A 13,073-nucleotide genomic window follows, 5' to 3' on the forward strand; every position below is an offset into this window, starting at 1 on the left:
AAAGGTGATTAGAACATCAGTTACCTAGATAAGAAAGCAGAACTTAGGCAGAACTAAAAGTATTTTTCATAAATATTGATTGATCTGATAAATTCATAGGCAGTAACTAGATAAGCAAAATTGCGAAGAGACTTGCATTATACTCACTTAAAGGACATTTCCATATATCTTAAAATAATGTTATGCTTTTAGGTCTCCTGTCATAAATATATAGATATTACAGTTATTAAACAAAGCTTTTATGAAACATTTTCATGAAAATGTTGTCTAATCTGAAGCCAGTTTACAGGGGGTTGGTTTGATTTAAATTATGTTTTAATTAAGTTGTACAAAAAGCAGTAAATGGACTCAGCAGATCTCATGTATATATATTTATTCATACATATGCATTTATGATACAGTAATCATAAAAGACAACAATGCCATAAACTTAAGAGAAAGTAGGGGAACATGGGAGAGGTTTCAGGACGGAGAAAGAGGGGGAAAGGATCTAATATATTTCAAATAAAATTAAAATAAATGAACAAAACTCAGAAAGCCAGGTGTGCCAGTAGACGCCTGTAGTCGTAGCACTGGGGAGACTGAGGCAGGAAGTAAAGCAGGAAGGGTCTCAGGAGGAAGGCCCACTGACCATACTGAGCAGCGGAAGAACTGGGCAAAGGAACGAGGCAATCAGAAACAAGGTATCTATCGTCCTGCCTCTGTTGCTCAGAAACAAAGTATCATTCTGCCACCTCGTAGGTTGTCCCATTTCTGATTCTGAACCCCAGACATACCTTGAAAAGCATCCTCTCTTCTTCTACCTGACACCAGGTATACATTTGAACTAAGCAGAAGGACCCAGGTTCCAGAAGTGTTCCTCAGCAAAGTTCTGGATACGACCCTGAAAACCCTTAGGGAATGCTGCGACACTCAGGACTCTGTCTCCTGTTTCAGCACTCAGGTACGCCTGGCTAAGTTTCTTTATCAATGACGTAGGCAGACTGAACTTTACAGATCAAATTTGCTACACTCCCTACTTATTTATGCTCTGCAAGCTAACATGGAAAACATAGTTTGTGTACTTTTGTACTTACTAAAGAAAAAAGGTCAAAAGAAGATTGATATTTCCCGATATGGAAATTAAGTACAATTCAAATTCCAGTGGCCATCGAGTTGTATTGGAGCACTCCTGTGCATGTTGTCTGTCTGTTGTATGTGACTGCTACTGTGCAGAGTAGGAAATATGTAATAGAAATCATATATGACCTATATATGCAAAAAAGAAAAAAGTGTTTGCTAAAACCTTATGTAGAGACATAGAATTTCAACCTAACTGCCTCATGGGATAGTATTTCCACACAAGGGATGTTGATGTGCAATATCCTTTTTTAACAGAGTCCCCTGATGAAGAGGCAACTAACTTCTTTCATTGAAAAGGGGCAAGAAATGTGTGCAGATTATTCCGAGAACACATTTACTGAGTACAAGAAAAAGTAAGTGGCTGGTTTTGTGGTTTTGTGGCTTTGCCCTCCAAATGTGTCCCTTGCACTTGTCCAGTTCTGTGACTGCAAAGTACAAGTGAAAACTCAGGATATGCTGAGTGAAAGATAAAGAAGGGCTGCAATTTTTAAAAAGGGTTTAAAAGGTGATCATAACTCTTAACTGGGGTACAGTGTAGGGATAATCTCATGCACATTGGAGAAGCATTCACCTGTCAATAAAATGGGCTATGGTGAATGAACTGAGGCAGGATAAGAGGGTGAGACACCTGGTAGGGAGAAGAGAGGGATTCTGGGATAGAGAGGGATGCAAAAAGATTGGTCCTGGAATGCTTGTAAGAAGAAGGACATAAAAATGAAAGAAGGGTAGCTTGCCCTGTGGCAGAACTTAGAATAGGATGAGAGGATGACTAAGTCAGGAGCCAATCAGGAACAATCCAAGGCAGGCATTTATTCATATATAAGAAATCTCAGAGTCATTAATCCGGGGAACTGGGTGTAGGTGGAAAACCCAGTGTTGCAGTACAGGGTGTGTCATGTACATTAGGTGAGTAGTCAATTCGGACAGAGCCACAGAACGTAAATTATAAGTGGTCTGTGGGGACTTGATTCAAAATGGCAACATGAGCACATAGTTGGTCAATATCCATACCCCTGGAGTTACCTGCCGAATGTTCTCTGACAAGACCCAAGGTTTCCTGGTGGTCTGATGCCAAGACCCAAGGTTTCATGTTGGTCTGATGCCAACCATTACCAGCATGCATTTCTTGAAAACTGGAAATAAAAACACTAATTATCAATAACATGATAGAAGTTATTTTTTTCTCAATGAAAGAGGAGGCATTTCACTGTAAGTAGAAATTAACAACAAAATAATTGGCCATCAAAATGAAAGACATGGGGTTGGGTTCTTGGAAGAAAAAAAATCTCACAAAAAGATTATGCTGTTTTTCCATTTCATTTAATAAATTTCCATTTTAAAGCCGTTGGGATATAGGTCAAGTAAACACACATTTGCACAAAAAGATCTTCTTAAAAAAAACCCCAGAGTAGGACACCTCCTCAGTGACCCCCATGTTCCTTAGTATGTGAAAGTCTTGTGCTTGGTAGTGTTTCTCCTCCTTAGCCCTTATTGCTACTGGTCTGGGAGCATATTTCCTGGAAAAAGTAATAAACCAAGCACAGGGGACCACTGTGAAGGTGGAGTGGAACCAAGATCGTAAACGGTTCAAACTGGGAAATGGAGAAAGGTGTCAGGTCCCATCACTGTCTACAAAGTGATCTAGTGAGACACTTGGGAACAAGGGCCAAAGGATTCCACATCCTGTTCAGTGTAATCCACATAGTGAGTTCCAAGGTCGGCAAACTGAGGCGCAAAAACATGAAAGCACAACACTGAAATCAAGTCCGGCGAGGAACACATTTTAAAGGGAGCTTGAAATTTAGCGTCTGAGAAAGGTAAAAAGCCAGGGGAGACAGACAAACGCACCCCGCGTGTGGAAATGGTGAGCTACCGAAAGGGAAACAGTTGGTTTTCAAATTCAGTGGCAATTTGTTTGCTTGCACAACTTTGAATGGGACATAAATTTCAATTCTAAACTCAACACGCCTCATTCAAAATTCATTCCACAAATAGGATTTCCTAAGACGGACAAGTACTTCTATTTTTATATACATGATCTGAAATAGCTGTCTTTTTGCTTAAACAACATCCCTATAATAACTTTAGCTTAACCTTACAGATAATTATCTTTTTTCAGATTGGCGGAACGACTGAGGACAAAAATGCCCAATGCCTCCCCGGAAGAGCTGGCAGACATGGTGGCCAAGCACTCAGACTTTGCCTCCAAGTGCTGCTCCATAAACTCTCCTCCACGCTACTGTAGCTCACAGGTAGGAAAGCCTCACCTCCTCTTCTCAGGGATAGAGTATTCCAGAATTCCAGTGCTTCGACTCTGTTCTTTTTTTTTTTTTTTTTTTTTTTGGTTCTTTTTTTTCGGAGCTGGGGACCGAACCCAGGGCCTTGCGCTTCCTAGGCAAGCGCTCTACCACTGAGCTAAATCCCCAACCCGACTCTGTTCTGAATGTGCCTGAAGTGTCTCGTGAGGCTCTCCTGAGTGGTGGGGGCCTTGCTGTTTGTCTCAGCAAAGAAAAAAAGATGAGAAAAACAGTTTCCAGGTTGTACTCTCTAAGAAGCAAAGGGAGGTGTCTGTAAAACATATGAAATATTACAAGTTTTAAAAAACGAGGTTTGCTTTGTTGGGTGGGTGTGGGTTCTTTGGCTACTGTTGTACACTCTGGGGCCTGGCCAAGTGTGGTGGGTGTGGGGTCCTTGGTCGAGAACTGTTCTGCAGGTCAGGGGGAGTCACAAAGGGTTAGATGGGCTAGAAGAAAAGTCTGAGAGGAGTCACCAGGAAGAACATGGGAGACTCCGGGCCAGCATCAAGAGGCTTAGTTCCAAGGGGATAGTTAAGGGCTATGGAAGTCTCTGTACTCAGGAGTATTTGTCTAACACAAAGATACCCCATGTGTTCTTGTGTGCCTTTGGTTTTGTTTTGGTATTTTTTTCTCTTGTTTTTTTTTTTTTTTTTTTTTTTTTTTGGTTCTTTTTTTCGGAGCTGGGGACCGAACCCAGGGCCTTGCGCTTCCTAGGTAAGCGCTCTACCACTGAGCTAAATCCCCAGCTCTCTTGTTTATTCCTTTTAGTTTGTTTTGGTTTTTGTTTCTTGTTTTTTGTTTGTTTGTTTGTTTGTTTGGGTTTTGTTTTTTTAGAGAAAGATAGAGAGAAAAGAGGAAGGGAAGGATGAAGGGAGGGATGAAGGGAGGGATGGAAAAAGAAAAAGAAGAGAGAGAGAGAGAGAGAGAGAGAGAGAGAGAGAGAGAGAATAACTTCATACCATGAAATGAAATTGGCTATGTAGAGATAAAGGAAGGGTCTGGGAGGAGTTGGAGGTGGGAAACAATATAATCAAATATATGAAAAATTAGTACATTTTTAAAAAGAGAGAGGAGGTTTGTGACTGCAGGGAACACGAGGAGCACAGGAGATAAGAATAACATGCAAATGTCAGAGGCCACCTAACATGGTACACATATCACTTTAGGTGAGTTTATATCAACCGTGTGTGTGTGTGTGTGTGTGTGTGTGTGTGTGTGTGTGTGTGTGTGTGACATATACATACATACAGAAAGGTAGACTGATTTAAACGGAAAGACTTATTGAGAAATAGGATCGCCAATATCTTGTACTTTGATTATAAAAGGCTACATTTAATTTGTTTTAGGATAATAAGAAAATGGCCACATAACTGTTTACTCACCACAGGAATTAATTTGTAAAGAAGTAATTTTAATGTTAAAGTGATAATCATTGATAAATATGAACATTTCTCTTGAACACTATCAATTGGCTCTCATTCTTTCTCTGTCCCTTCCTCCTCTCTCTTTCCACAGCTTCTGAGCATTACTTCTCAACTTTGGACAAGAGATAACCTTGTACATAGTATTTCCCTGTTCAGTGCTACTAAGGTGTCTTAGTTGTCTCCTATAGGCTACAGTGGGAAGATATACTGTGTTCGTTCTCTCTCTCTCTCTCTCTCTCTCTCTCTCTCTCTCTCTCTCTCTCTCTCTCTCTCTCCTGAGATGTGGGAGAAAGGAGCCCAGTTGTGTCATCTCACTGATGTTAGACCTGAGCTACACTTTTCTTCCAAGATTATATTTGATTCAGTCATCAAATCAGTGCCTGCCTTACTCCACCAGATGAGTGCTGACCATTGTCAGAACACAGGAATCCCATTGGTTTAATTTCTCATTGTTCCTATTATTCTCCAATAGCTATTTGACTTTTTTTGGAAGAGAGTAAAAGTCAGAGCAACTCTGCATTTTGCTTTGACCTTAATTGAAGATAATGATGTTCTGAGACCTTTGCCATTGTCCAGTCCATTTCTGGACCTTGGGGAAAATCATTCAGAGAAACACATCTACCTCATGGAGTCAGAAAACTGGTGCTATGGACAGAGTTGTTCTCCCAAATCGAGCAAACAGACAACTTCCAACAGCCAAACGGGAGCTAGGATGACAGATTTCAGTGACGTTTACTCTCCACGTGCTCTCTCAGTGCATACTCTACATGGAATACCCACTTTAATATGTTTCTCAGTAAAGATTTTATAATATGTTAAATAGAACATCAAAAGTTCTTGGTGAAAATATTTATAGAATAATCTAAAGCAACTTTTTTACATTAAAACACATATTATAAATGGACTAAATGAAGCAAGTCATATATGGTTCTGGAAACCATGAGTTTGGTTTGATGTGGTTTGGTTTTGTTTAGTTTGGTTTGGTTGGTTGTTTGGTTGGTTGGATTTTTCTTTATTAGAAGATATTCTAATTCTAAGTATTCCTGCTTCTTTTCTTCAAGCCATTATCAGAGATTCCAGCTCTAATTTAACTAGTCATGGCAAAAGTCAAGTGTTGGTACTAAAACAAAATCCACTACTGACTAAAAATTCAAACTTACTAAAATATTAACAACAACAGCTTGGTAGTACTCACTCTAAATTCCCTCTAACTTTCTTCCTTGAATAAGACCCCATTTCCTTTTTGCTGAATCTGTCTAACTTATATTAAAGTTGTTTTTCCTTATGTCAAAACTAATAAATATGATAATTTAAACACTTATTTAGAATTTTCCTTCTCCCCTTTTCTTCTATTTTCTTGGCTGAACAGTGTGTTCCCTAATTCCCCATGACTTCTCTGAAGTATTCAACTCTTGTTCCAGGACTGTTGGTGTGACTGTGTTGGTAGTGGTCTGGTGTCACCAGAGGCCGGACTGTACCACTGCCAAACCAGCCATACCAATAGTCTCTCCTGCTAAACCTAACAAAGAGCCTTCAGTCTCCTCGGCCTACTCTGTGAGACATGTGGTACCCACAACTATCCCTCCCTCTCTGAAATGATAGTGTGTGTGTGCATGTGTGTGTGTGTGTGTGTGTGTGTGTGTGTGTGTGTGTGTGTGTGTGTATTTTCATGTGCATATATGTGCTCTGGTGTTCATGTGGATATATGTGCATTTTCATTAGGCTAGGCTGGATGTTAAATTCCAGGAATTCTCCCATCTCCACCTCCCCAGTGCTGAAGTTTCAAGTGCTACTAGACACCAAGCTTTGTATTCCAGGTCCTGGGAACCAAACCGAAGGACTTGTGCTTATGAGGAAAACACTTCCCTCCCTAGCCTGTATGCCCAACCCTTTAACACACTTTCTCGGACACCCATGTTAGCATTTTCTACTGTTACCCTATGATCTTCCTCTCTTGTTCTGTTTCCTATTTTCTTCATCCTCTACTCACCTCTTAAATATCCAGTTTGCACAGTTTATCTTTGATGATCAAATCCATGATACATCTTCCTGAGTGCTCTCCTCTATTTGAGTGATGTTAATGTATAAACACCTACCTTTAGGCAACACCTTGCCCCACTGCACCAAGCTCTGGACACAACCATTTGTGGTGATCTCTTCTATTCACATGATTGCATATTCCACATTAAACTAATACACAGCAGGACCAGAAGCAACTTCACCTAAAACCTTCTGTGTTTCACACACTCATGATTTATATCAGCATGGTTTATCCATTGCTTCCAAATGAAAACTTAGTGATACTTAATTTCTCTTCTTCTTCTAAACCTTTCAAATCAAATCCCAAGGGCTGCCAACTCTGCCTTTGAAATCTTTCAACATTCATGTTTCTAGTTTCCTGTAGTCTTCCCTTGGATTGCGTCTTCCCAACTGACCTCCCAACTCCAGTCTGACTCAATTGCCTTTGCACTGAATCCCAGCTCTACACTGAGGTCACAGTAACCTCCATAAAAACACAAGACGGTTAATACATTCCTTCTGTGGCTCTTCATTATTTTCATATCAAACCTGGATTTTATTTTCTTTCTTTCTTTTTTTCAAGCTAGGGTATTGATTCCTGATTTCCTCTCCAAGCTGACCTCCCATGACTCTCTCTGTGCCTCCTGTTATATTCCCCTGAACCACTTTCAATCTTCCAAATATTAAACTTGCTCTGTCTCCCACCCCACTGTGTGCAGACTAGGCCAACTCCTGTTTCTTTTCCCAGCCTTTAAGGTTCAGCACAGAATAAGCTCTGCTAGGACTCCATGTATGCAAAGCAAATGCCTCTGCTATTTGCTCTGTGCATTCGCTGATTAGCACTTATTAGATTCTCTTGTTCTCATCAGACTGCAAACTGTGATGGGGGTGGCAGCACAAAGCTAAATAGATAGGAAGCATGACTGACAAAAATTTTAATGAAAACTCGTGTTTGGGCAACACTCGTATTCTCTGACAAGGTCAAAGTGCAGTGTACCTTCTGCATGATCCAGCAGCCTCTGAGTAAAATGCTTTATAAACTGTAAAATATTCTGTTCCCTCAACAGATTGATGCAGAAATGAGAGACATCCTGCAGTCCTGATGCAGGGTATATGCAATGCCTTGGGTAAGTACAGTTAAGACACATCACCAAAGAGTCTAGAATTTTATCACATATTTTGGAAATCATGGAAAAGGATGCAAACTTTACCCCACTCACCTATGCTACTTATTATCCATTCCAATTCATTTTCAATTGAGGACATCTTTTGTGCTTACAGAGTACACAGATTCCGACATGACTCAGATTCTCATTCTCACATCCCTAACCTAGTACTTCATCCATCATAATGACATTGTGTACGATAATGACAGCATGAATGTCATGGAAGGGATCCTGGTGCACATCAAAAGGAAAAACTGTTTAAAGATCAGACGTCATTCACAGCAGAGTTCTTCAGTTCCAGTGCAATTTGCTTCCTTCAGATTTTATGGTTCCAATCACTTAAAAGTGACCAATGAGGGGGCGGGAGAGATGGCTCAGAGGTTAAGAACACTGATTACTCTTCCAGAGGTTCTGAATTCAATTTCCAACAAACACATGGTGGCTAACAACCATCTATAATGTGATCTGATGCCCTCCTCTGGAACATATAAAAAGTAAACAAATCCTTTTTTTTAAGTGACCAATGAAGATATTTAGACTCCAAAACTTTAGCTGGACATAACCTGAGCTTTAAATGGAAAGTGATCTCAATTCTATAAATTTCAACAATGCTTTACTCGTTTGTTGTTTGTTTGTTTGTTTGTTTGTTTTTCAAGACAGGGTTTCTCTTTGTAGCCCTGGCAATACTAGAACTCACTCTCAAGACCAGGCTGGCCTTGAACTCAGGGAACTGCCTGCCTCTGCCTCCCAACTGCTTGTAATTAATAGTGTGAGCCACTACACTTGGCAAAAAGTTGTTTTTATTGCTTTTTTAAAAGTCAATTGTGGTGACTAAAAACTATTACAGCTAACATCTAAAATTGCTTTAAACAAGGATTTCAATTAGTGTTAGTCAGACTTTTCATGGAGTTGGTAAAACAAACAAAAAAACCCCCAAAACCTGAATTCTAGAACCATCTAATTTAAATTAAAATCCCCAGTCCAGTTATCTGTCTTTGCCAGCTTGAATTCATTGTTCTATATTACCTGTAGCTCATGGTTTCTTCTTTATAAGTGAAAATTTCAATATCTACTTCAGTGCTAGTGTCTATTAAAACATGATTAAAGTAAATATCAGCAGAGACCCAGACTCAGAACTCTTTTTTACTAGCATCTACCTTCCCAAGAACAAAAATACATGATGTCATAAAACAAAAGACATTCTCCGTCTTCTGAAGACTAGAACTCAAAATATGGATTATTTGTGGTGTGTATGTTAAAGAGTTGAAATAGTATCTGGACCACTGCTGATATATTATCTATACCCCAGTTAAGTGAACTCAGTTTGTCTCCATCACAACCTGTGTAGAAGAATCTCCTTAGACTGAAAATCCAACTATGTTATGACTTCTTCAAAAGATATCCTTAGAGGCTCATGAGGCTTTAATTAAGAATTGGGGATATTTAGAAAGCTTTATGATCATTTTAGCTTGAGTTTCTTCTCATCAAGTTCGCTCTCTCTCTCTCTCTCTGTATGTGTGTGTTAAAAGAGAAGGTTTATTACACACACACACACACACACACACACACACACACACACACACACACACACTGGGAGGCAATCCTCAGTAGCTCAGAGTATATTTTCTCAATTTGTAGGAAGATAATTTAGTTTCTCAGAGGACACATTGAAACAGGAGCAAACATCCATTTAAGAAAGAAGGTAGGGTAGATGAGATGGTTCAGCATGTAAAGATGCTTGCTGTTAAATCTGACAACACCGGTTTGATTCCCAGCACCAACAGGATGAACTCCCTGTTACTCTTTGACCTCCACACAAATACATAATGGCCCATATCCACCTAAATAAATAAGTATATTTTGAAAAGAAAGAAAAGTAAGCAACATTAAACTAATATATTTCAAGATAATTCCTTTTAACCTAACAACTTTCAGGAATGTGTTAATGCTAATTAAACAAGAGATTAACTCATTTAATATAGTATAACATCAACAAAGAGTCTAATATAATTATTTTTCTGGTTGATTATAATTATCTTTACCTTCTATAGATTTTTTCTATGTAATTTCCCTTCAGTTAGCATTTTTCTCTGATCTTTTAATTTCTTCACTATCCAATTCTTTGACCTTTGAAGCACATTTTGATCACCTGAATAGAAACTGAAATATCATTTACATGTCTTCCTAGATTTCTACAAAATGTACAGAATGTTTTGAACCTAAATGTACCCATGTCCTGCTAGTCATAGATGTAGTCTGGAATGAAGAACTACTAACAGGAAATTGCATGGAGATGATTCTGTGGCTCTGACAAAGAATTATTCCCTACTGGACAAGGTTTTAAGGTGGAGGTATCGTGTCAGAATACGACACTACAGCCCAAGCCTTTCTATCAAATTTCGAACAATAACTAATACACTGTGATTCTTGGGCTCCAGGAAAGATTCTGTGGTACTATTCAATAACTCTGGAGATAGTTTACTAACTGGAAACTGGCCCAAGGTGACCGAGTCCTGCCCTCGCAACCCTGTACCCAGTTTGGTACTCACTGATACCAGAGGAAATGTTGAGTATTTCCCCCTAAATAGACCAGTCTTTTCATCATATCTTAAGTTGAAATGCATTCATTTTTTCTACACAGTTTAGCACCCTAACATTATTAAGGTAACATTGACTGGTCATGTAATTCTTTTTCAGTGAAAGACCATTAGTCTCTCCCTAGAGACTTGAATACAAGCTGAAATCTTTGGTCTCTAGGTGTTCTCATCCCTAGATGCACCTCTCATTTATCTCTATACACTCAACAGACACATTATATTTCATACTTTAAAGTGTTATAACAATTGGAGTTGTCATCTTGACTTTAATCTTCTTAGGTGAACCTTCAAGACCCCAAACTGATGTTCTATTGGACAGCGAGTGAGCTTTTCAATCTTATAAAGCCAGGCAATTTTTTTTTCTGGAAGAAATTAACTTAGTGTTTCCTGGGATGCCAAGATAAAAGAGTTTCTCTGCCCTATAGATAAAAAAAATATTTTAGATACTAGAATCATACCTTGTACCATATGAATTTCTTATATACAAAAACAAGACAAAAAAACCAAACAACCCAACACTCAATAACAACAACAAAAACAAGCAAACAGGAATCAAACCTCTCATACCAAATGGTGTCTTACTAAAGTAGAAAAACACTGAACTACTGTCCCAATTCTATGACCAGGAGCATTAATGTTCAGTTTTCCATAATTGTAACAAAATACTCAGATAATCAACTTGTTAAAAGAGAAGGTTTATTTCATCTCGCTCTTGAAGGTATTCTGACCCATAAGTTTCCCCATAGCCCTGGTGTTTTTAGGTCGCTGCACAGGTGTCAGGTGGCAGCAATGGGGAACACGTAGTATAGTAAATTGCTATCTCATTGTCAGGAGTCAAAGGGAGAAAAGGGGAAGTGCCTAATGCTCTATACCCCTCTTTAAGGATACTGATACATGGTGGCCTAAGGACCTCCGACTGCACTCCTCCTCTCCAAGGCCAATCTCTACCCAATATGCCACCCTTGGACCTATCTTAGTCAAGGTTACTATTGATGAGATAGAACACCATGGCCAAAAACAAGTTGAGGAAGAAAGGGTTTATCTAGTTTACATTTCCACATTGTAGAACACATTGATGGAAGCCAGGGCAGAAATCAAATGGAGCAGGAACCTAGAGTCAGGAGCTGATACAGAGGCCATGGAAGGGTGCTGCTTACTGGCTTGCTCCTCATGGTTTACTCAATTTGCTCTATTATAGAACACAGGACCCCTAGCCCAGGGATCGTCTCACCCACATTTGGACTAGGCACACCCCCACCAATCACGAATTAAGAAAACGGCCTCCAGGCTTGTCAACAATTCAATCTTATGAAGGCATCTTCTTTATTGAGATTCCCTCCCCTCAGAAGTCTTTAACTTGTGGCATGTTAGCATAAAACTATCCAGCATAAAACCATATGACCTCTATGAGATAGTCAAAAACCAAACTATGTCAAGGGCTATTACTGCTTTTTCTCTTTTGCTCTGACAGTAATTATTCCATTCTCTTTTGCTCTGACAGTAATTATTCCCATAGAGTAGACAGTCACACAGGCTTCACTGGGTAATGAACTATGCATCTTGGCGTAGCAATCTTTGCTTTGGGTATTGGAAAATTCTTACCCAAATGGGCTATACAGATATATGAGTCATACTAAACAGTTTTATCTTTACCATAAACATAAAAATTATATATTTTGCCATGTATGCATCTGATGTTTCTCTTATGCACCATTTATTCCCATTTTCTCACAGACCTAGAACTGGACCACTCTGGAAAATTGCCAGATAACAAAATCAAGCAAATACCACAGAGATGGCCTTCCAAGAAGACCACCAAGATAATTCCATTTTTCCCATCTACAATGTTTTTTGATGAATTATAAAAATAAATTGAAATATAGTGCAAACTCTAAGTATGATGGACAGTGATGCTGGTCTTTAGAATGGTTGTTGTGTCATTCCACACAGTGCTAGCTACTGAGATAGCCAGCCATACAAACCAGGTTTCCCACCAGATCTCTGCTGTTTCTCTCAAAGACTCCCAACATTAGCATCAACTCGGCAATCCCCAGTAGGCTCAATCTGTTCCCTGACTAATTTTAAGACTTCATAGGTACCACTGAGGAAAAGTTAGCTTCCTCGATAACAAACAGCCTGGAGTACCTCATTTTTTAAAACCAAAATACTTCCTGGGAGTACCCCCTCACATCCAGCTGTGAACTACAGCAGTTAATTTTGTAGTATCTATCTGCCTTGAAAATGAAAATTCTCCTAAACATGAATGAAGAAGGGAGACTTGGGATTTTGGTTTGCTTTCATTTTGGTTTGGGTTTTTACTTTTGCTAATGTCTCCTGAGAACAACTTAGCAGGTAGTTTCTGGAATACCATATGTTTTCAGCTGAGCTTGATTTATGAGGTGCTTAAAATATGCATGAATATCTATGCATTCTTCACTCTGAGAAAAT

The 13,073-nt window shown here is 39.2% G+C and overlaps 1 protein-coding gene across 1 annotated transcript in view; it reads left to right on the plus strand.

The window, feature by feature from the left end:
* Gc (GC, vitamin D binding protein) overlaps positions 1–12,514 on the plus strand; it is a 35,416-nt gene extending 22,902 nt beyond the window's left edge. The window contains exons 9-13 of the mRNA NM_012564.3: positions 814–943; positions 1,378–1,475; positions 3,242–3,374; positions 7,930–7,989; positions 12,360–12,514. Coding sequence (NP_036696.2) covers positions 814–943; positions 1,378–1,475; positions 3,242–3,374; positions 7,930–7,965 — 397 coding nt within the window. The 3' untranslated portion in view covers positions 7,966–7,989; positions 12,360–12,514. The remainder of the gene's footprint in view (positions 1–813; positions 944–1,377; positions 1,476–3,241; positions 3,375–7,929; positions 7,990–12,359) is intronic.
* Positions 12,515–13,073: the final 559 nt, after the last annotated feature.

Source organism: Rattus norvegicus, chromosome 14 (genome assembly GCF_036323735.1).
Source record: "Rattus norvegicus strain BN/NHsdMcwi chromosome 14, GRCr8, whole genome shotgun sequence".
NCBI lineage: Eukaryota > Metazoa > Chordata > Mammalia > Rodentia > Muridae > Rattus > Rattus norvegicus.